At 38.3% G+C, this 25,174-nt stretch overlaps 1 protein-coding gene across 1 annotated transcript; it reads left to right on the forward strand.

Moving 5' to 3' along the window:
* Window positions 1–312: 312 nt before the first annotated feature.
* On the forward strand, window positions 313–24,776 carry LOC146710019 (sodium- and chloride-dependent taurine transporter-like). Its single transcript, XM_085457258.1, has 15 exons — window positions 313–547; window positions 10,005–10,234; window positions 10,323–10,457; window positions 13,915–14,003; window positions 14,330–14,475; window positions 14,655–14,787; window positions 16,244–16,378; window positions 16,765–16,868; window positions 16,980–17,104; window positions 19,650–19,762; window positions 20,861–20,998; window positions 22,776–22,878; window positions 23,538–23,638; window positions 23,935–24,105; window positions 24,335–24,776. The coding sequence occupies exons 2-15, from the start codon at window positions 10,006–10,008 to the stop codon at window positions 24,491–24,493; spliced, it is 1,881 nt and encodes a 626-aa protein (XP_085313384.1). The 5' UTR covers window positions 313–547; window position 10,005; the 3' UTR covers window positions 24,494–24,776.
* Window positions 24,777–25,174: the final 398 nt, after the last annotated feature.

Below are 25,174 nucleotides of genomic sequence, written 5' to 3' on the forward strand. Positions count from 1 at the left end.
GTAAACACCAACTTTTTTTTTTTTTGGATGGCCCAACATAACCTTTAAAGGCATGCTGGTTGAAGTAACAATAACTCTAACAACAAACAAACAAAGGAAACAAAGTATAGCCTAATTTAGCAACAATTCCCAGATAGAACATGGAAAAATTGCTTAATTTAAACTATTATCATAAATATGATCATAACTACTAGCTAGTAAATGGCTATATTCATTTCCTGATGCTTTGCAAACGCGCAGTTTGCCTTCACAAAAAATCCGAGTGTGCTGCTGCACCCTGAAGGCACCATAGACCTCTCCTGTTGCTCAGAGAGGAGGCAAGCCGGTGATTTTCCACTGCTGCTGCTTCTCTGGTCCCCCAGTTTTAAGAGACAAAGGTCAGGAAGAGAAGCTTATAAATAGGCTTAAATATAGGCTCCCGACGCGTTCAGTCCTCAGTCGCTCTAACGGACTCAAGAGGTCACGGACAAGACGAAACGGACAAGGGACGGCGCTCAAAGGACATTAAAAGGACAAAATAACAGAGGAAAGCACATCAACATTGCAGGTAAAGACAAAATGCACCCTCGTTGCACACCTACAAAATATTTCACGGAGAGATGATGGTGTATCTTACATGCATTCTCTTATAGATTTTTTCTAAAATATCAAATTACGATTTTTGATGTTTTGACTTATTTCGATTTTGTGTCTGAATGGAAACCTTTCCTTTTAAACCCCGAGGAACAGAAAAAAGTTCTTGTCCATTTCTAAGTTAAATCCATCGCATGTGTTTCATTATTATTGCTGGTTTTACTGATGGCAGTGTATACACGAGATGTCCGGGTGAAGATCTGTGAGGAAGCTGTGAGGTAGATTTGGGTGAAGGCTGTTCTCCCCTCGTCGGTGAGCGAGCGTTTAGGAAGGATCACTGGTGGACTTGTGTTACCCAGATGGCTACAGTGTCATTTTGTATTATTGGAATATGTACAATTATCTGTTTTCATCAGTAGCTTTGTCATCTGTGAGATGTCGCGGATTCACACATGTCTACGTCAGATGCTTTTATTTTAGAGGATCTTATTAATTTCTACCATTTGCTTGCTGTATTTATTTATTTATTTATTTTAAATCGTCTTTGTTTAGGATGGCGAGCAGCGGATTTAGTTCTGTTATCTGATTATTTGCTTTTACAGCCTACGCGAGTCTTACAGTCTTTGTCTCTCTTTTTTATATACATATATGTCGCTTTATTCTTAGGTCCTTGGATATCCACATTATTTAAACCAAATGAGAAGTTATATTTTTGGTCATTTAGGTTTATTATATATAGACTTTGTTTCGAATAATTGCGTTGCTGAACTAAAAAAGAAAGGGGAAGTGAGACGAGAAGGCGGAGATGCTCGTTTGTCGCTCTGAAAGCATCACACGCTGCTTCCCCTTAAAACGTCTCTCTCTCTCTCTCTCTCGTCCTCTCTCGTCCTTTTTCTTTCTTTTCTCCTTCGCTTAATTTTGTCTCCGTAACTGCACTATTTGTGACAATGAACGGGGGACATTTTACCGTCTCCAGTAACAAGTGCATGTGCAGCGATCATTAGCTTCCTATTGCTATTTAATTGTTAGAGTATTGAGAAATTACGTTTTTCGTCTGTATACGTTAATCTTACGCGCTTCGTTCGGTCTCACATTTATTCACAAGGGGTCGCTACAGTGGATTGCTCAATACCGGGGACCTTGTGTTAGGTGAATGGGTAAATCACTACACTACAGGGCTCTTAGACGTCTTACAAAGGTTGGAAGAGAATAAAAAAATGATTACTGGTAGCCTCAGTGTGCCTTGGAGGGGTTTGGTTCTGATAACAAGTAGTTATTTCCTTTTTGGGTTGGTTTCAGAGTTGGAAATTTACCCAGGATTTTTAACTCAGGAAGATGATAAAACCTGGAATGGAATATCTTTCACAAAGAGACCTTTACAAAGCGTTTAGGAAACCGAATGGAGAGAAAATAAATCTTATCTATGAAGTTATTTATACTATTTGAGTTTGAAATTGGATATTCAGCCTTGACAGAATTGATTAACAGTTGATAAACAGTGAGACATCTCCCACACAGACCATAGATTTCAGTGCAAGGTTAGATTAATAGTGTTTTCTTTTTTTAATCATTTATAAGTGTCAGTTACCAGTTCTTGTTAACTTTTAACTATATTAGGGGAGCAGTTTTCTGTGTTTTAGAGCCCAATGACACTGAGTGGAAAATATACTGGTATATAGGGCTAGTGTTAGGATTTGACAGAGACATTTCTGTGTGTATTTTCTCTGCTAGTGGCCTTGAGTTTAATCTAATCTTGACTGATGTAGGCAAAAATCTCGTGTAACTGAGTCTGCTGGCAAGTGACTAATTTCAAGGGGCTGTAAAAATTTATGAAAATCAAGAAGTGTTCAGTGGTTCAGTCTATCAGAATCATATACCCTCATTCTCATGTCTTTTTATGAAAGCTGGCAAACTTTTCAGTCAGTTACATGTTTGATGCTGTCATCGGTATCATGTGGGATGAGGGACAGTGGAGCTTTGAACAATGTCAGGAGTGATGTTAATACGGTGGGTTGGAGTGATAAAGAACGAGAGTGCACATAATGAGCTTAAAATGCCTGCAAAAGACCCCTACACATGTGACAGTTTATGGGTCTTAACAGACTTAAAAGGCACGTGAGTTTGAGTGCTGAGTTTGATGTGTGAAACTCTCGAATAGCACTGGAAGCTCAGGATAATGTCAGAGCTAGCTGGTTAGCAGGGACTGATCTTTTCAAATTAAGAGAGGTGATGTTTCTGTAGTGAAGTGATTTTGAATTGTGTTGTCCTCTTGGATGTAAAAAAAAAAATAAGTAAATGACTAATAAAAAGAATTTCTGTGTGTGGGGAAACACTGTAGCCTGTCCAGAGATGCACTTCTTAGATTTTACATCACGCTTGTCTTTGTCTTTTATATTTGTGTTTTAATATCTAATCTGCAAAGTATATTTCAATTTTAATATGTTTGTTGTATTGTAAATAATAGTCATTTATGTAAGTGAAAATGTAGTGGGAATTTGTTGTTCCCTTGTCTGACAAACTACTGCTGAAAGCTGACGTGTCAACTGTAGGCTGTTGCTGTTAAATGATTTATTAAGTCAGTAATCTGAGGGTAGTGGAGCGTGCGTGCGTGTGTGTGTGCGTGCGTGCATGTGTGCGTGCATTCACGCATGTGTGTGTTTGTGTGCATTCACGTATGTGTGCATGCATGTGCATATTAGTAAAATCTTAGTCATGGTGACAACAGCACTTTTTACAGATTAAATCTGAGAAAGGTGGTGCAAACCTATACTGACGTGGAGGATGAAAATATAAACTGTTGCATTGCATGTGCTGATATCAAACATTTATGATCAGGTGGCCTTGACATCAGACATGCCGCACTAAATATTAACCAACTTGAACCGGTAAGCAACATAAATTCACACCATTATGTAAGTTCACTATGAGCTCATTGCTGTTGGAGCTGCCCCATTAATCTTGTATGACTGTATAAATGTGTTGAGGTCTCAGTTTGAACATTTATTTAAAAAGCATTGACAGCTTTGAAAGATCTTATTTATCTTGGCTATTGAAGGTGAAAACGACAACGATAGTGATTAACACCTTATATATTTGTATATCAGGCTGATGAAAATTGCATATGTGCATGCGTTATCATGGTGATTGACTTTAATACATTTCATGCAAGATAACTGACAGAAGATAAAAGATCAGCATCACCTTGTGGCTAACAATCCAGTTTACAAGGAAATGTAGAAATTTTGGATTCTTTTAAGATTCCCAAAGAAATGATTAATCAAAGCAAGACACTGAGAAAAAATTTTTGCACAATATATTCCAGAGAACTTGAACTCAATACTTCTGTAGACTTGATGAATATGGTGGAAGTTGCAAAAAAAACCCCAAGACAAGGGAGATAAGCTAGGGTTTATTCGCTTCTTGTGGTGGCAGGGACCGTATCAATAATTAAACTCCTGTGAATACTATAATGAGTAAAATAGAGCTTCAAGTGCTATCCTTCAGTCTCCTAGTAGACAAACCTATGGTATCAATTTGAAACTCCTACGTCGCCTTATTTTCAAGTTATTGCATTTACAAACTTGGGTGTCCACAGCGCCAGTCTGTTGAGGTGACGACAATACCCCATTGGCCTTTTACAGCTGAGGGGTAAAAATGAAAACAACGAATTTACAATGTATCTGCTGGACATGCAATTTTGAATCTGTGAACCGAAACGTTTATGACGAAAGGTTCGGTTAAAACCTTGCATTATTCTTTCATAATAAACCTCAGCTTATCAGGAATCTCTTAAAAACCAAAATATGACCAAAGTTTTGGGCAAAACGTTGAAATTACAGAGACACTAAAACAAGCCATAATCTTTGAAGTTCTTGAATGTTTAATTGTTAGATACATATTTGCAGTATGTGAATAATTGAAGCTCAGCTCCACTGACCTGTTATAGTTTGCAGAACTAGAGTGGAAAAAAAATGTTAGCAGAACCGACAGTGAGTGTTAACTGTAGCTTGATAAGCCTTTTGGTAACTTTTGATAACTTTCTGTTGCCTCACATGCTCATACTTCTTGTGATTCTTGGTGTTCAAAGAAAAGCCTTTAGTCTCTTTTTTGGTCCATCAGCCCAACATCTATTTTTGTATTTGTCTGCATGTGACTCTCACATGCCGTTACCTTCTGTAGCATGATTAATTTTTAGTAACAAATGTGTACACGGACCTCATTGTTTCTTTTTGTCTTCATGCCATTGTGTTTTCAGCTTTCCCCATCCAAGTTAATCTTTAACAGCTTTCAGTCACTCTTTCCTTTGTCCCTATGTTCCACCTATTTCTCACTCTTTTTTTACTCATATTCACTCTCTGTGTTTCGGTTTCTTTTCCTGTCTTTCTTTTACAAGTTTTGTATGATCATTTCTATTTGTCTGAAATGAAAATGAGAAAAGAGCATCGAGAAGTGTCTGTACTTATGCAAAGTGAGGTAGCATTAATGGGGGAAAATTGTAAATAAACAAGAGTGTCTAAAGGAGTGCCTTGTAGAAAATAACCATAGTAAAATTAAGAGGGAAGGTAGCTATTGGAGGGAAACAACAGAAAATTTGCAAACAAGGACAAGCTGATTTAAAAAGTGACCCAGGAGGAAAAGGGTGAGTGATTACAAGAAAAGGGGGTGGGGGCAGCAGAAGCAAGCTGTGGAAATAAAGTGTGGGGGTGGGGGTAAAGGGTCGAGACTTCTGAAAGGCCCTGTGGGGGGTTGAAACATGAAGGATGTATAATGAAGAAAATGTAGAAAAACTAAAAGCAAAGGAGGTCAACCAAGATGATGAGAAAATGGGAATTGGAAAGGCAGAGGACAGCTGGTTTTGTGTTGCATCTCACTGTGTTTGGAAGACTGCTGTTGATTATTTTGTTACTGAAACGTCCAATCTTATCTCTAGTCTTTGGTAAAATATTTGAATCTGTCATCCTTAAGCCCTAAATCCAATAATTCTATTCATTGCTCATAAGCTAATAGGCTGAATAGCCTAAATAGCTCATTTGAAATGAATGAAATATCTAATATTGACATGTTTGTTAAAAGCACAATGTGATGAGCGTAAAAGAAGACTTTAACAGAAGACAAAATATGGGCGAGGAAAAAAGAAAACAAATATGCAGGGGATGAGTAAAAGAAATGTGAGGCAAATAAAGAGGAGAGTGGATGTAACGGGCAGCTGCAGCCAGCCCAGTGGAAATGTACATGGTCTCAAAATAGGAGAGTGTGTTATGTAAGTACTTTGGGACTGTAGTAAATATGTGAAGTCACTGAATGCATATCCAGAGTCTGGGTCCAGTGAGGTCCACCCTCACACACAATGGTTCTCTGTTGTGCACAAAACTTTTGGCCTGAACTTTAAATCATCCCACAATTCATAGTGGTTTCCAAGGCCAGTCTAACTCCGTGGGAGTCATGTTGTAGGAAATTGTGGAATAGCAACATTCCCGTGAACAGATTGGGTTCAGTCTCTTTGAAATGATGCCTTTTTCTTGGGATGAACCACCTGAGCAGCTAAATCTACAGCTACACATGGTCACCACTCAATTACTTCTGTTTTCCACCACTTATCTGGGTCCAAGTCTGTAGTGAAAGCAGACTACACAAGATAGATGATGTGGCAGAGAGGTAAAGCTATCTCTTCCTGTGAAGTCCTGAAGCACTCCCAGGGCAGACTGAGTACACATCACTTCAGAGTGTTCTCGGTCAGCCCCAGGATTTAAACGCAGTTAATGTGCCTAGAAGATCTAATCTTAGAAGCGCCCAGGAAACATTCTCATCAGATGCTGTTTTCCAGTGATGTTCAAGACGATTCATTGCAGTATGCTGAATCACTAGAATCAGTTAGTTCAAAAGAATTGTTCAACAAATCGTTCAGCTTTGACCGAATTGTACTCACTGGAATTCAGCACAGTAACATTTCTAGTTAAAGGAGCTAGTGCTAGCAATCATAACGGACAAGCTAAATGCCATTCATAATTCTTGAGATTTTAATGATTTCCTAGCTGAAAATTGGGGAGTAGTACTAATATAACTGTCAAGTCTTTATTTTTAAAAATTATTTTAAGCTACTCTGCAATTCCCTCCAAAACATGAGAGGTGATTCTGGCTGTTTCAGCAACTGACTGTCACTGCGTCACTTTACATTCACTGTAAAGTACTTAAAGTTACAAATCATTAAACATAGGCCATTCCCCTGCAGCAAAACGATGAATTACTTTTGATCCTCTACACGCTTTCCTAATACAAGGAAGTTTGTTCACTGGCCCTGCTGGGAACTTGAAGGTATGTGTTTGTCTTCGTATGGCTTTGTAAGTTTAACAACATGATGAATTGAATCAGAAAACAATGGCCTTCCTGTCAGTGTATTCCTGTGCACAAATGACTTAAAACACTTGGCGAGCAAGTTATTCCTACATGTTCACCAGCACCTGACTGGGGACAAAAAAGGTCATTTCAGGATATAATTCTGTTCACTTCACAAGTTAAACTCCTTGCACAAAGCTCAATAGATTGTACTACATATATGCTATGTACAATGTCTTAGGCCGTCCATTATACTTTACACTTCCACAAGACTGTTGGGGCCCCCAAAAGCTTAATCATCAAATCGTCAAAGTACCTATGTACCTGCCAATTTTTGGGGACTTTAGAATACTTCAAATGCACCTATGCCACTTTTCCTTGCTTTTTAGCATGTTGTTGATACTAGAAGTGCCCGATTTGTCAAACTGTTTTATTACTGGATGATTCCCAACTACTACACTAGTAATTTCCAAAAGAACTGGTAGTACACAGTACATCCCAGCTAAACATTTTAATCTTGTTGTGCTTTTCTTTTTATGTATTTGATTTAACTTCACCCTAGCTATTTTAGGCAAATGGCTTCACTCCCTGAGTCAGTTTATTCAGCTTATTGCATTAATTCCTGTGATGTTGCAACACAACAGAGCACATTGCAGTATCACGTGAATTCCTCTTTTGTCTACTAGCTGGTTTCCTTTTTCAATTTAATATCTTAATCCAAATATATACAGGTATAATGTCACATATCTAGTGCTGTTAGGGGTCCTTTGTCTCTCCTAGCAGAAAGTCACTCACACAATATATGCACAAAAAGCCAGTTCTCTCCTCCTAGCATTACTCATTAACTTACTATAGGAAGTTATTCATGAAGATAAATATATGTGTCACTAACTGTGAAATCATTAACTTGTTTGAAATGAGAGATGGTATTGTACAGGGCTGTTTGTACTTAGTCAACCAAATATTGGCAGAAAAAGCTAGTATTTAGGCATGAACAGCTTTTTTTTCCCCAATTCTACCTTGGTTGAAGATATCTGCTGATGCCAAACACCAATACACTAGTCTTAAATTAACAAGAGGCTAGGAATGATCCTTTATGTGCCTGATTTAATCATTGATTTACTAACTTATTTCCATTAGTTAGTTTGTGTTCATTATAAGATTTGTAGGCTACTGCTTAATGCTGCTATTAAAAAACACAGTAGTTTCTCCTTTTGTTTCAGTGTGAGTGTGCCTCCCTTTAGTTCTAGTCACACACACAAATAATCTTAGGTTTCTCTTCAGACTTCATAGCTTTTGCGGCTTAGCGATCTATAAGCCGCTCAGATAACGGATAACTCTCTTGCTGGGGTAAATTTTTACCCACCTTAGTGTACATCAATACGTTACAAGCATTCACCCATCAATGCAGTTGGTCACAGGATAATCAAAAACAGTGTTTCATACCTGCTGGCTGCTGCCAGCATGCCAGCAACATCTCATGAAGGAGTGGTGGCCATCCTTAACCAAAATGCTCATTTCTAACTAGTAACAACCCCACCCCACCCCCAATCTCTCCAAACAACGATATATTATATGATATATATATATATAGATATATATATATATCTATATATATATTTTTTTTTATATCAAAACTTAGAATTTCAGTTTCAAATCACTTTTTCAAATGAATAAAACATTTGACCCTGATTTAGCTTCCTAGACAGGTGAGATGAAATGATATCAGTGACGCTGGCATCAACACCTTACTCTGCAATAAAAGCCTTTAAAGAAATGTTACACTGAACATGACAACCGTTCATGTCCAGTCACTTGACCACAGTTTGTGTCCAATTTAAAAACAAATTCAAACAAAAAAGCTGTAGGTGCAACTAAAGTGAAATACTTCCATGCTGTATCTGATTCAAACATAAGAATCATGCATTCTGACTAACATTCCTGGGTCTGGTAGAAGCAAGGGAGAAAAAACCCAACAACTTTAATTTAAATATCCAGGTAAATATAAACTGGAAACAAAGCCTGTATCTGCAGATAGCCACTGAAAAGTAGTCTTTCCCTCAGTTTTACCTTCTGTAAATATCATCCTGAAAGACACAATAAGATTGAAAGATGAAGACAAAGAACTAGAGGGTGCAGCAACCTAGCACATGGAAAGAGAGGGATGTGGCATTTTCCACAGTGACAGACATCTGCTGACTACTAAGTATGTCAGTCTCTTCCACGACTGTCTTTGTGTCCCTCATTGTCATTGCTGAATGGAAATTTACAGCTACAGTTGTCATCGTAACCCTTATAATGTTCAGCCAATCACAGCGCCATATTAAATAGTTTCAATGAGGAAGTGCCGAAGAAGGAAGACTAGTTTTACGGTTTCATCTTAAACGTGTTACCATATATTCAAATCTTTTTATCTTGACTCTGATCAGTTTTAGCTTTCATTTGAACAAAATGCATTCAAATTGAACTGTTTATTTTTACCAGCTTTCTTTTTCATGTGCTATTTAGTAAGGATTAGGCAACAAAACCTCTCGGTGAGCATTCAAAAAAAAAAAGATATACAGTTCTTTTTGGGGTGTTTGTTTGTTTGTTTTTTGTCAGTAATCAGTTTCATGTATCCAACAGATAATTTTTTATGCACTTATTTACATGACCACAGGAGGTCTCCTAAATATTCTTGGTCATTTTCTTCTTAGAACTGACAAAAATGGAGGATGCCTAACCTGATGGTTTATGAGTGGGTGCATAACCTGCTGGTAATGCCTGTGGGAGTGATTACAACTGATAATAGCCATTCAGTGGGATGGTTTGTGAAGCAGATGATAATTTTACAACTTCCTGAATCTTCAGCAACTGTTAAGCAGTTCTCCTGCCTCAGCTAATGTGTTTAGTCTCACAGTTCTTTGTCTCCAGTTCAGTCCCTTGCCACAACTGAAAAACTCAGTCTCAATCGTTCAGTAAAAATGCAGTGCATTCATGAAAGAAGGCACCAAAAATAATATATATATTTTAATTATTATACATTAATAATATTTTTGTTTTTGTTTTTCATGAATGCAGCTCTGACTTGATCTCTTCTTTGTCTTCTGTTTCAATAGAATGGCTCAAAAAGAGAAACTTCAGTGTCTGAAAGACTTCCATAAGGACACTCTGAAACCATCTCCCGGTAAGAGTCCTGGCACCCGGCCTGAAGATGAAGCAGAGGGCAAGCACCCCCAGCGAGAGAAGTGGGCCAGCAAGCTGGACTTTGTTCTGTCTGTTGCTGGGGGTTTTGTTGGTTTAGGGAACGTCTGGCGTTTCCCATACCTCTGCTATAAAAATGGTGGAGGTAAGGCTTTCAAATGCTGCAACAATTTATGTCAACTCATGGGGGTCATATTTTTAGGTTAATGGTTTCCCTTGTGTTCCCCATCTAGGTGCATTTCTCATCCCCTACTTCATTTTCCTGTTTGGTGGAGGTCTGCCAGTCTTCTTCCTGGAGGTCGCCCTGGGTCAGTTCACCTCTGAGGGTGGCATTACCTGCTGGGAGAAGCTCTGTCCCATCTTTACTGGTATGTAGTCCCTAATTAGATCCTCCCTGCTCAAATAATGAGCTTTTTCTTAGGAATCATATTATAGGTGCCCACGATATCAGTTCTAAAATAAAGAAACTGGAGATTATGGTGGTGGTTAGATGGAGTATTCACCCTAATTAACTCTGTCTCGGGTGTAACTTGTCTCATGAGGACTTTCCTCAAGGAAACCCATTACTTACTGCTGTTGAATCAGTAATTTCAGACACATCACTATAACTATTTCATTGAAATCTTGGGTATTATAATGATCATAAAATTCCAGTTATTGACTTAAAAAAACTTTCTTTCCATACACCTGCACCTGCACTTGTACCTGTGAGTTCAGCTTCACTTACTTTCCCTTCTTTTGATAGCCCGCCAATTTGACTGAGTGCAGAGTACTTTCCATATCCAATCCGAGACTTTGAATTTTTCCAGACCTCTGTTTTTTCCACTGAGAAATGGCTGTGTAACATAAGGCTGAGTCACACCAGGTTTTCATCCAATCAGGCTGCTGAGACTTTACCCTGCAGCCGTTACCAGGCAGCCAAGCCTGCACTGGTACACCAACATACTGAGGACTCTATTGTGCTTTAACCTTCTCTGGCTCACACCTGCCAAGAGGCATTTCTTCAGTGTACTCTGACAGGTCCTCTGTAGTTATTTTCTTCCACTTTACTGAGCTCAAGTCTTTTCTTTTTTCTTTTTCTTCTTCTTTTTTAATTCTAACGTCTTCTTTCTCCTCCTGTTATTAAATGTCTTATATATTATTTTTCCCTCCTGTCCTTCTGTCCTGGGCATCTCCACTTCCCCTTCTTCATTTCATTCACTGTTCTTCTCACCTCCCCCTCTCCTCCTGTTCACTACCAGCCAAATAAGGTTAATGTATTCCTCCCTGTCTGTTCAATTCTGAATAGTCATTTTTTTGTAATATTTATACTGCTCCATCTTCAGCAATTGCACATTAACAGTCATTATTTCTGAAATGCATTCGTGGCTTCAGTTCAGAGCTATAAACACATTCATTTCTTTCTTATGATCTTAATTATTTACTTGTCCTGCTATTCTTGCTTTCACATAAATACACAATCTTTCTTCTTTTCAGACACATTATCCTCTTGCAGTCTTGTACATGGATATCAAAGACAGACAGACACACGCACGCACGCACGCGCGCGCACACACACACACACACACACACACACACGCACACACACACACTCTCTCAAGACAGTGTACAAAGTGTCCTGAATCACACGTTGTTATGGCAACAGCGCAGCAACACATCAGAGAGATGATGAGAGAGAGAGGGGAAAAAGGCAGAGCACAGATCTGAGGACCAGACAGATGGATTGACAAAAAACAGGAAAAGGTGGAGAGGGATTTAACAGAGGAGAGAGGTTTGAATGGAGAAGAGATGATGAGAGTGAGGGAATTAGAGGAAGACAGGGGGGAAACAAAGCATGGTAAAAGCAAAAGACAAAATAGAGGATATGAGTGAAACAGAAGCGAAAGGTCTATACTACAAGACTTAGAAAAAATAAAAAGAACATTATAAACAAGGGGAGAAAATCCAAGCAAAAAATTATCAAATATAATATGGACTTACTGGTATTTGTTGTTGCAATATATTATGTTGTGGGTTTAAAGTGAAATGTGATGTGATTAGCTTGGATTCAGAAATTTGAACTGTTGATGGCATTTTTTGGCTTTAAGGCCAAAGAGAGGCCAATAAAAACAGAGCAGATAGTATTAGACAGTATTAGATAGTATTAGAAAGGAATAGAAAAACAGCAAGAACTATAGACTGCATCTCACACTCTTACACAAATAAATTACTGCTTCTGTGTAAACTGAAAGTTATGAGGGCTTGAAGAATAAAACTGTCATTGAGTTGTTGTGGCGAAACAGAACATGAACACAATGTCAGTGAGGGTAAACAAAATTACAACTTGGCCTTATTTGATTTGAAACAAAGCTTGGTAAAACACATGGGTGGCAACGTTGTGATATGTTATTCATAAAATGAGGGCTTCTAAGGTCAGCAGATGAACGCAAGATGTGACGTCATGGAGGAGGGCACAGCTCTTTGATTTGCAGCGTACCATGTGATCCAAGTGTTTGTGTGTATCTTGTGAGCATGTGCATGTCTGTGTTTTTTAGACATATAGAGGTTATGATGCTGCCAATTAGCTCAGTGATTAAAATAACATAATACAATGTTAAAATATTCCATGCATTCATTAGCACACTAACACGCACAGACACAGATTGCAAATTAGAATTTAGTCAGGCAGTTCACAACACCAGCACACACACACACACACACACACACACACACACACAGAAGGCCAGTGACGTTGAAGGACATTAATTTGTATGAGTGGCCTCAGTCGGCTGTGTTTACAAAAGCAATACAAAGCTTTTTCTGATATACTTACGAGGACCGTCGGTGACCTCTAAACTAAAATCTAATCCATGTCCAAATCTTGGTCCAAATCCCAGTTTCAACATCTGTTCTCATCTGAAGCAAGGGTTGGGGTTTTTCTTCCCTTCATATCCTTGTGTAGTGCATAAGAGCACACAGGAGTGCACACACAACTCATGTGTTTACCACCAGCTTATTCAAGTCATTCAAGGCCAGTACTGATGCAATGAATCTTAGCTGATATTAAACATATTAGATGCACTATAATTAAAACTGAAGGTTAAAAAAGAAATAAATGATTGCTTTAGACCTTGTATTGGGTAAATGTTGTCCTGTACTTGTGATATCATTTTATAAGGACTAGCTATTTTGTAAAAAAATGGATCTGATACTGCTGACTTTTCTGCAGATGTACAAATCTTGCAGTTTGCACTGTAAATTCTGTTAAGCGCATGTAACACTTAGTGCACAAAACCATTAAAAACAGGAAGTATCACTGAGACTCAAACTTGTGAGGATGCAATGACTGGCTTGTAGAAATCTTTTTATCTAGTGAAATCCAAGTTTGCAATTTTCAGTTCTATCTTTTTTTTTTTTTTTCTTTTTACATTTTAAAACTATTTTTAAAATGGTGTATCATATATTCAACCACTGCCATCTTGTGCTTTACACAAATTTCCCATAGAGTTTTGCTTAGGATTCAAATCTTTGTTTTGTTTTTTTTTCTCTCCTTCTTTTGAACATCTCTGCCACTGGTCTCGTCGTCTTTTGTGGCCAATCAAACATCAGCATTAAACCTCTTCCTCTTATACAAGAAAACTGTGTGTTGAAAATTGTGGGGCTTTGGAAACAGTCACTAAAATATCATGTCTTATATAAGTTGACGTGCCAGAAAATGGCAATATTGAAATTGTTGTATATTATTTCAGAGAAAAGTAATAGTATAACTAATAATTATTAATAGTGATTTAATAGTTTGATGACCCGCTTCTTGTTTAATCCCCTGAACCACTCTATTCTCTCCAGGCATTGGTTATGCTTCCATTGTGATTGTGTCCCTGCTGAATATCTACTACATTGTCATCCTGGCCTGGGGCCTCTACTACCTGTTCCAGGTAGGTTTGAGGGGGGGAAAGACAGCTGTTGAATATTCCATTTCATTTTCCACTTGTTTCAGGCATGTATTATTTACAATGGAGATAGGTGAGGAATTTACATCCGGGTAGTGCAATCTTTGATTCTTGTTAATTTAACTACCAGCTAACTGCCATGCAAGTTTTGTCTAAACTTACATTTTTCAGGGGACACATTCAACAATAGCTGCATAAAGAAGTGACTAGCCTGCTACCAGAACATGAATATAGTAATTATTATTAATAATAGTAATAATGCAGTTGTCATCATTTATCTTTTTTTTTTTTTTTTTATTATTATATCCCAGTGTTTTCAGCCTGAGCTGCCCTGGGCCAAGTGCAATCAGCCCTGGAACACTGATCATTGCATTGAGGACACCTACCGCAAGAACAAAACCCTCTGGGTGGCTGCCAACGCCTCCAACTTCACCTCCCCCGTCACCGAGTTCTGGGAGTAAGTTACATAAAACCACACACACCTGCACACTTGCATAACCACAAACAATTGTTCATTCTTTGTCATGTAAAAGTTCAGTCAAGGTGAGGTAGAAAGTCGGCAATGAAACCTGCAGCTTGCAGACACACACCTACAGAGGATTATTTATTTATTTACCCATTTATTTATTGTTACAGGCATAATGTACTCGGTATCTCCAGTGGTATAGACGAGATCGGCCCGATTAAATGGGACCTGGCCCTGTGTTTACTGCTTGTGTGGGTCATCTGCTTCTTCTGCATCTGGAAGGGCGTAAAATCCACTGGAAAGGTAAATATCCTGTAGTGTCTCGTGTTCATTGCTTCGTCACTTCTTTATTCCTCTTAGAATACAGGGACCTGGTTTTTACAGGACATTAATTTCAGCTAACATCCAAGACATGGTCATGCTTATCTGATTTTTATTTCTCGCCTTTGTGGTCTGACCAGGAGTACAATTTGCTATGTTTACATTTCCTTGTGTAAATACAAAAATAAGCTCATAGGTTTTCAAACTAAACAAAGGCAAATATGGGTGACATAATTCATGTTTTAAATGTTACAATATTACTATTTAATACACTACTGTGTGCAGAATGTAGTCAATGGTGACTAAAAGAGGACAAAGTTGTAACACAATTTCTTGTTGCTTGACAAATCACTACGGATTTTTCTGATAAATTGATATTGGGTGCTTCCATGCATCAAGAAATTACCTAAGAATTTGTAGATTGCAATTGTTTTATTACTAAATATAATATCTACAGTGAAGAGCCACTAGTGTTGTAATGTGTATGCCCCTGCTTGTGCTACAACAATGTCTCTGGCCTGTTGAGACACAAGTTCTCCTGTTCTTTACAGGTACTGAGACATTTGCAGCAAATCTGTAGAGCGTGAGGGGGGTTTCATATGTTACACTTCATTTCCTAGTATGCTACACAGATGCCTGGTCAAAGGAAGGTCTAAGAAGTTTGGACAACAAGTCAATGCCATGAGCATTTTGGCATTTTGCCCAAACCCTTCTTGAACTCTTGTTGCTGAGATGCTTTGACCCTGTTGTCTAGACATCTTAATTTGGCCCTTGTCACAGCTGCTGAAATTTTATGCTTGCCAGTTTTCCCAATTCCAACATCAATTTAAAAAAATGACAGTTCACTTCCAGCCTAATATATCCTTGACAAGTGAAAGCTGTCTGTTTTATAAATTGGTATTTTCTCTACATTTTTCTATAGTATTGCAGGATAAATGTAATCTTGGGTATTTCAATATAGGGAATATTTCAGACCACGTTGAATTGCTGCTGCAGTAACAGCAGCAACAGCTTGCTCCAAGACCAAAGGCAATCAATCCCAGACCGCTCTTTTTATAGCCCTAACACACTTTATTGATTGCGCTGACCTGATTGATACTTTCTAGTTGATCCAAGTTGTAATTCTTGTATTATTGTCACTCCTGCAAGGCCAAATGTGGTCACAGTTTTCCACATAAGAGATACTGGTACACCGCTATTGATTTAACGGACCACCTGTGGTCTGTTGTTGTCCAAAATATTCCCAAGTTCACACACTGATCAAATCCATTATCTGTAATAAAGCCAGAGTATCAGCTAGCTGGCAAAATAAAACTACTGTGGATGGAGATTTGATAAGCTAATATATTGGCAGTAAAATAATTCAAACTGGATCATTTAGCGTTTGTCTCCGAAATGTGTGACCTTGCTCTTCTGTACCTGTGGTCTCCCCTTATAGGTGGTCTATATCACAGCCACGTTCCCTTTCGTCATGCTCATTGTGCTTTTGATCCGTGGTGTGACGCTGCCAGGTGCTACTGCAGGCATCAAATTCTACCTGTATCCTGACCTCACTCGCCTGAAGGACCCAGAGGTAGGTGTTAACCTGAGGTGCATGAGCAAGAAAACACTGTTATAGCTTTCCTTCACTAGTTTGACCACATACCTGTCCGGCTGTTCATACAGAAAAGAACCAAATTTAAATTCCAAAATTGTTGAACTCATAAAAATGGAACATGTGGTTTACAAGGAAATGAGACCGCAATAATATAATTGCTGTTGTCCTTTTTTTTGGTTGAATGGCAACAAAACACATGCCTGCACACTGATTTGTAAAATGTGGCAAAAGAAAAGCCAAAAAAGGTTTTTCATAAACAACCAGAAACAGTTTTATCCCACTTGCTTCGCTGTACAAAATCCCCTTAAATTCCCCCCCATCAGCAAGCCTCAGCCTTTTTGTCCCCACTTCCTTCTTGGTAGGTGTGGATTGATGCTGGCACCCAGATTTTCTTCTCCTATGCCATCTGTTTGGGTGCCATGACGTCCTTGGGGAGCTACAACAAGTACAAATACAACTGCTACAGGTGAGCCATTAGTTTTCAGTGAGGGGGTTAGCGATAGGGGAGAGAGGGGGGGCTAAAGGGATCCTTGTGTGTTCATTAACAAATCCTCCTCATGACATATGTGTGACATAGGGACTGTTTGCTGCTGGGAGCCCTCAACAGTGGTACCAGTTTTGTGTCTGGCTTCGCAATATTTTCCGTCCTGGGCTTCATGGCACAAGAGCAAGGGGTGGACATTGCTGATGTGGCAGAGTCAGGTACGAGGGTTCTGTAAAGGCGGCAGTGATGGTGGGCGCTGCTTCCTGGTTAACAAATAAAACAATAGCAATTATGAAGAAAAACAGCAACGAAACCTGAGTGAGAATTCGACTACACGTCCAGTTTCGAAATGAGTTGAAATTTGGAATTGAATGGATTCGCTGATTGATCTTGAATGACGGCATCAGAATATAAAAGCTTCCGAAATCAAACACTCCTTGACAAAAAGTAGAAATATTGACTTGATTTGTTAGCGCTCATTCGAACGAAACAAGTTGGGGCTGAGATGCATCTGAAACTCGATTGTGCTTTTTTAGGCACGCGTTGAAAACTGTAGCGGAGTGCACTTAGAATTAGCTGTGTCATATTGTACATGGATCTTGTGCCAACGTGATGTAGTTCTGAATTGTTCCTTTTGTGTACACGAGAGATTCCTGCCACCATTATTGTGGTTCCTTTTTTTGCGTGACATCGGCATATGTGGTTCTTGATTCTTTCTATTATTTATTTGTTGTTTTTAATCATGGTAGCTAGAGCCAGCGCCTTTATCTGTTTGGGTTTCTTTTCCTCTCCAATCATGTTGTCCATGTAAGACATGATTTTGTTTTGAATGCATGACTATCAGTATACTTTAGGTAAAAGAAAAAGAGTAGTTGTTTTCACGGCATCGTGAGATTGAGATATTTTGGAAAATGGCTTTGAGGGAATTGTAAGTGTCGACATCTTTTCAGCGTAGGAAGTGTAGTTTTCAGACAGAATCACAGGATTTAAGTTAAAAGCAGATGTGCAAAGGTATAAGTCACCCTCAAATGTGTTGGCACATGAAGCTTTGTCAGATGAGTCACAAACTTGAAATCTATACTAATATTTGTTTTTTCTGGTATATCATCATCAAATGCTCTGATCTTCATCTCTGCCCCATGATCGACCAAGAAAAAAACCCAAAATGTAGCTTTCAGTCTGCTAATGTCAAAAAAAGAGAAACTGTCCTTGCTGCCAGCCCAGTTTATATACACTTAGAGTGGCAACGTATTGGTGGGGTGTGCAGAACTTTCAGAGATCAGTGTTGTTTGGTGAGTGGGCTGATGCTCCACAGGGAACTAGAATAGAAGTGTTGGTCAGAGGAATTGAGTCGAGCACCCTGCATATCATGGTTATCAGCTTGGTTTTCATGCCTTAGAAAGTTTGTCCACCTTTGTGGGTCTATGAACACGGAAGGTTACGTAGACAGCAGAATATAATAAGTATTGGAACATCTGCATGCTCATCAAGCCAACTCAGGCAAGCAGGTTATGAAAAGCCCCAAATCATCAGAAGTAAGTCTGCCTTAACTGCTAATGCTTGAATGTTTTGTGCACGACAGAATGTGCTGACTGAATACTCAAAGAATACTGTGGTTTTCACAGTAGAATGTAAGCACACACGACATGGCATTCAAATGCAGCTTTGGAAGTATTTGTAGAAATGACTGATCAATTTCATTGAGTTAATATAGCATATGTTTGTTTCAGGTATAGGAAAGGTTTTTGTTTTTTTCTTTCTTTCTTTGTTTTTTTTTTTTTTTGTTTTTGTTTTTTTGAGTCAACGCGCGGTGTTTGGTTGGATGCCTCATCATAATTTGCTACAAAAAATGCAACACATTGACACATCTTGTTATCAGCTGCAATGCTGTTTCGCTGTTATGGCTGCTTCCCTGTTCTTTGACTTCTGTTGTATAGTTCCCGATGTAGCAAGTCAAATAAGACCTCATTTAAAAAAAAAAAAAAAAAAAAAAAACTACAGAAAAAAAGAACATGTTTGCTCTTTATCTGACCACTCATTTTGCATCTGCTGCTGTTTTGCATTGGTCCTTTTGCATTCCTTATAGAAAGGGTCATCCTAATTTCAGTCAGGAATGCAAAATGGCTTGGGTGAATTCGTTGAACCGTCTTTAGCAGTTGAGGTTATATTTTGCATAGAATTGCTGCAGTGTTGTGGTGTTGTATGGTCTTTTTGGTAATTTTATTCCACATAACCCATGTACCAGTTTTATTCCATTACATAATGTACATGCATCCATTTACTGAATGCTTTACAAGTTATCTCATGGTTTACTTACTTCCACAGAGCTGCAGCTACATTATACTAAAGCGTGCATTTAATGTCATACTCTACCTGTATTTATTTTTCTGTTTGCCTTTTAGTGTAAGAATTCAGTGTAATATGTCCTTGTTAATGATATGAAACTGTGCTGTGTTGAGTGTATACAGTTTATAGTGTGCCATAATGTGTTGCTCATAAGAGGTAAGTATGTGTATTACATATACTTTGGTGTTAGTGCATACTAGCTATATACAAAGTCATAAAACCAAAGTAAATAATTGTTCCCAACATTTAGCCAGTTTTTTATGATGTGTTCATATCCTGTTCTGCGTCTCCATTGTTTGGGGCTTCTTTTTCTCCCCCATAGGGATGCAGATCAGATGAGTTTATCATATGGTTCTAATGTTGCCTTACCCCCTTCCCCTTCTTTCTGCTCTTACCCCCTTCCCCTCTCCTCCGCAGGTCCAGGCCTGGCTTTCATTGCCTACCCTAAAGCTGTAACCATGATGCCTTTTCCTACACTCTGGGCAATCCTCTTCTTCATTATGCTGCTGCTGCTTGGCCTCGACAGTCAGGTTAGAGGAAAAACAAACTTTCACACATGGGTGACTGTTGGAGCTTCAGGAGGTTCGCCATAAAAGGAAATGCTGATGACACTTACAGGCGTCAGCTATTTTTAAGGTTCCCATAAGCAAAACATTTAACTGCTCATTGGCCAACCACAGAACCAAGTGTGTGAAGAAGCTTGTGCACAAATACAGTAGTGTTTGAAAAAGACTTTGGCTGGATATTTCGTGCTTTAAAATGTCTGTTTCTGTGCATAAATATAGACACAAAAAGTCATCAAATAGTATTCATTAATAGGTGAAATTAATAGGTGAACGACAACTGGAAAAAGATTTATATAAGATTATGTTTCAAATTCAGGAGAAACTGTTAAAAAAAACCACAACATTACATTACACAAACATTACTCTTTCAAGGTCATTTTTCTTTGAATCTTTGCACCACTCTGCAATAATCTTTATTATCAACAGACCGAGAACGTCTTTAACACCAATAAAACGTATGCAATCATGTGTATATATCCTTGCTATTGACCCCCTGTTGAGGTAGGCTACGATGCACACTTTAGTTGATGATTTTTTTTCTTTTTTTAATATAGAAAATTTATATTTTTCCTTTCCATATTCATTGTTATAATTATTTTCCTTGTTTTTGCTTTTATCAAAGCCACAGGGAGCCACTGCATGTAAGCCAGAGCTGCATTCAGCTATGGAGTGACCCAAAATGTATTTCTTACCCGTGCCCTGTAAGTGGGTGCATGATAGCACAGTGACGCGCACCACAACTGAGGTGGTTTGTGTGGTTGAATATTCGTCTTTAGACTCATAAGGGAATAACAATAGAACTACTTCTGCTTTTTACCTGAGTTCTAAGCTTAGACACTTTACACATTGTACCACAATTTCAAAAGAACCAACAATAACAACTCCGCTTCACCCACTCGTTAAAATGGCCACTGACTAGTCTGTGTTTGAAATTTTACACAGCCACGTCATATAGTGCTGCCAAACCTCAGCAACAAAAGTTGCACTGAAATATTTTGGATACTTATTAGTGCATTTATCCTTTTTTGATTAATGCCACTGTATCTCTCGGTTCCCCTGCAGTTTGTGGAGGTGGAAGGGCAGATCACATCACTGGTGGATCTGTATCCGTCCTTCCTAAGGAAGGGTTACCGCAGAGAGGTCTTCATCGCTATTATCTGCTGCATCAGCTACGTGCTTGGACTCACCATGGTTACCAAGGTAACAACACAATGGAAAGTGAACACAAAAGAAAGCACCAGCAATCATGGCCAGAGCACTTTTAGAGCACTTAGAATCAGTGTAATCATTAGAAAATTATAAAACAGTCAAACTCTGATGTGTTGTGAATTACAAAAACAGTACTCGAACAGAAATGAATCACTCTGCAGTATTTCTGCAGTATTTCTCCACATGTTCACTACACCCACTGATAAATATACGTACATACATACATACATACATACATACATACGCACACTGTGGTTGCTGACCTCATTTCAGGCTCCATCTCCCAACTCAATACTCCAGGAAAAACAGTGTTCAGACAGCTATTAGTGTCGATCCCAAAAGAGATGACAGGGGGCTATTTATACTGTCAAGTCATGAGAACTTCCCTTCCCTCGTTTGATATTAATAGATACAGTAGACTTGATATAGCTTTTCTAAATCTCGTGCTTCCTCCTTCTTCTCTCTTGTTCCCGTCTGTTTCTTTTGTCTGTTGTTTTTCATCTCATTTAATTTCATCTTCCCTTTGCATTTACCTTGTTTGTAGCACCTATCTACAGTTTCCCTCAATGTTCTCTCATCCTCATCCTCCTTAAGCTTCATCTTAGCTGATTCTGTCTTTTTCACCTTTCTTTACTTGTACATAAGGCTCCTGGCAGTTCCTCATTATTGCAGTAATATCTGTAGAAGCACACCTTTCTCCTTCATTTGAAAAATGCAGCAGTCCTGATACAGCAGGTACCTGGTATTGTGTATATACTTTTACAATATGCCACATCCAGTATGCCATGGGCCATACTCATGAGAAATGTTTGACATGAAAAAATCAGGTAAAATGTTTAATTATGTTATGATATGAGATGGCAATCACTCATTTTCAAACCTGACTAGAAATTCTGAGTTACTTAATACAATCAGCCTGACAACTCCATTTTTTTGTTTAAATTGTTTTTTAATTACATATTTTTGTTTTCTTGAACACGACCCTTGATAACCCAGTTCCACTTCTTTGTTTAACAAAACAGAAATCTATAATGACCAATTTTCCTTACACCAAAGGTGGGAAAAGCCCAATATTTTCTTGCTTTATTACTGCAAAGTAAGAAACACTTAAATGAGAATCTACAGGTCAGTAATTATACAAGGTGGGTTTTTTGTTTTGTTCTTCGGCAATCCTCGTACTTCGCTTTTTCTCCTACGATCAACATTTAAACATTATCTCTGTACTTACAACCTCCCATCACTGTTTTCTGCCCCAACCCGTGCTCCCTCCCCTTCTCTTTCACGCCCCCTCTTGTTCCCATGACAATATCTTTTTATGGCAGCACTGGCCTGATTTCAGTTCAGGATTCCCATGACTAACTTCTCACAATGGATAAACGTGTGCACACTCAAAGTACATGTGGACATTTTGGCTGCTCACTTTTACTCTGTATTTACCTTAGCATCCTATAATAGTCAAATTAGTACATGTATGATTAACAGTTTTTCATAGTTGAGTGTTCTTGTCACACTTGTCATTCTTACACCAACTCATTGCAAAGGAAAACCACTATTGTACTTATTGTAGTATAACCCCATACACTTAAAGCCACAGTAATGCTGGTATACAGGTCTTTCTGTTGTAAAGCATGGTAACAAGATGAAAACTGAAAATACCTGAAATGCACCTGGACAGAGGAGAATTTAAAAAACAACAACAACAAAAAACAAACTTATTTTAAAACTAAGTCTGTGTTTTGTTTTGTGTTTCTGTTGTTGTTTTTTGCAGGGTGGCATGTATGTTTTCCAGCTGTTTGACTACTATGCAGCAAGCGGTGTGTGCCTTCTGTGGGTGGCATTCTTTGAATGTATAGCTGTTGCCTGGGTTTATGGTGAGTACTACATAAATAATACTTTTTTTTTATTAATGCTTTTCTAATGAACACCAGTTAACATGACCTTGTGTTGTGTATTCAGACAACAACAAGTTTACTGATTAAGTACCTAGTAATGTCTACCTATTTAATATCCCAGCTATTTGTGTGTACACTCTTTTGTTATAGAAGGTGACAGACAGACAGCTTAAAACAGAAAAGTCCGCATAGACACCTCAAATCTATCTTGTCAGAAAAAATATACTTATTTCTGATCATGAATCTGCAAACAATTAATAAAGGATGAGGTTGTCTAAAAGTAAAATTTTCTAAATTATTTCCTGTCTGTAATCTGTGACATGTTAGTTACTTTGGCAGGTGTCTTTCATGCTGTTGGAATCCATAATTTTGGTTCAATTTACACTGATAGGATTTGAGCCTTCAGATTTCTAATTTGTGGATGAGGCCTAATGTCATAGCATCTAAATTTTATTTTATTTAAATATTTATTTCTTTATCATTTTATCATAATTTCTTTATTTTTTTCAATTTAAAATAATGCTCTAAATTGGCTGAAGTGCTACAGCAATATGACAGTAACAGATTTCAGTAAGAATTCAGCTGCAGTACTTCACAACAGTTAGGAGGCAAGCCAATTGAGTATTTTATCTCCACAGGCGTTGATAATTTCTATGATGCGATTGAGGACATGATTGGCTACAGACCAAATCCTTGGATGAAATGGAGCTGGACTGTGGTCACTCCTTTACTGTGTATGGTAAGGACTGTTGTTTCATCAATCAGATAATCAATTAAACTTGTTCTCATTTCTGAGAAATAATTTCAACTTTTTTCCTCTGAATTAACAATCGACAACTTTTTATTCACTGAAAATTGTACTAGTGTCATCATGAGCTTTTCTTACATATAGTTTAGAGATATTTCACCACGTTATACGTTATGCTTTGGGTATAACACAGTAATTTATTTATTATTTATTACCAAATAACCAGATACAAAATAATTAAAAATACATTTAAAAAAACGTACACTTCTGCTCCTCTTCCAATCCAGGGTTGCTTTATCTTCTCTTTGGTCAAATACAAGCCATTGACGTACAACAAGATGTACCAGTATCCTGACTGGGCCATTGGAGTAGGGTGGACTTTGGCCTTGGCTTCTATGATCTGCATCCCCATGGTGGTTGTCATCAAGATCATTCGATCTGATGGGCCGCTCATTGAGGTGGGTGCCTGGCTGTTAACTGTTTAGCTCTTCTCTTTCTTCTCTATTATTCATCACTTCACTTTTAGTGGAATTAATGGAATCTTTTAGATTGTAATTCAGTTACAATCTGTCTGACATATCCTGACATCTTTTCATAAGACTTTGCTCATCAGTTGTCCTTTCTACTTTCCCTATAACTTGACCATTTCTTACCTTCAGTTTTCTAATCCCACCTTTCTCCCCACAGAGGATTAAGGCAGTGGCAGCCCCGGTTCGTGGTGGAGCCAGCTCCCGTCCTGCAGACCACCGTGGGCCTAAGGAGCTCTCCTGTCCCCTGGACCCCAATGGGAACAAGGGCCTACTGATGAAGGCCCCCACTCACACCATCGTAGAAACCATGATGTAAAGGAATGAGGCGGAGGCTCTCCATGAGATCGCTCTCCTCCCCTCTCCTGTCCTCTAAAATGCTTTTAAAGCTAGCTAGCTTTCTGTCTATCTGTCTGTCTTTGTCTGTCTGGTGGACTGATAAGGGTTTTAAAGAAAAAGTTCAAATCTTTTAGGAAAGTTTTGAAAGTAGTTTGCTGTTGGTGGTCTTCATAAGAGGGTAACAGTCACATTTCAAATCTATTTCTGAATGACTTAAACTGTTTTGTTTTTTATTTTTCCGTATAAATTTTCATGTGACTACACGTCCCACTGTGTTCTTGCTTTAAAGGCAAGGTGGAAAATTAGAAACAGCCAGCGGCCATGTTTCACTGGCTACTTTTGCACATAACCAGCCATTATTCTAGAAGAAAGTGGTTATTGAGTCTTGGAATCAAATCATCTTTTGTAGCCACTATATACAGAGAATTCCTACAATAGGCACTGATCACCAAAAATTGTTTTTTTTTGTGGATTTTTTTAGCTGCTTTGATGGATATTTTATTATTATAATAATAATAGTAATAATTATTATTTGCCAGTTATACTATGATCATCGTATAGTTCTCTGAGGGCATGTGCCACAGGATTACGCTTTGGCATATTCTGTTCCATTATGTTCGGCAGAGGCCTTGTTGATATCAGAGTTATTAGCTTTTTTGCC

The sequence above is a fragment of the Copadichromis virginalis genome, linkage group LG5, assembly GCF_057382275.1.
Source record: "Copadichromis virginalis isolate Kocher_CV1m ecotype Utaka linkage group LG5, C_Virginalis_male_GT1.1, whole genome shotgun sequence".
NCBI lineage: Eukaryota > Metazoa > Chordata > Actinopteri > Cichliformes > Cichlidae > Copadichromis > Copadichromis virginalis.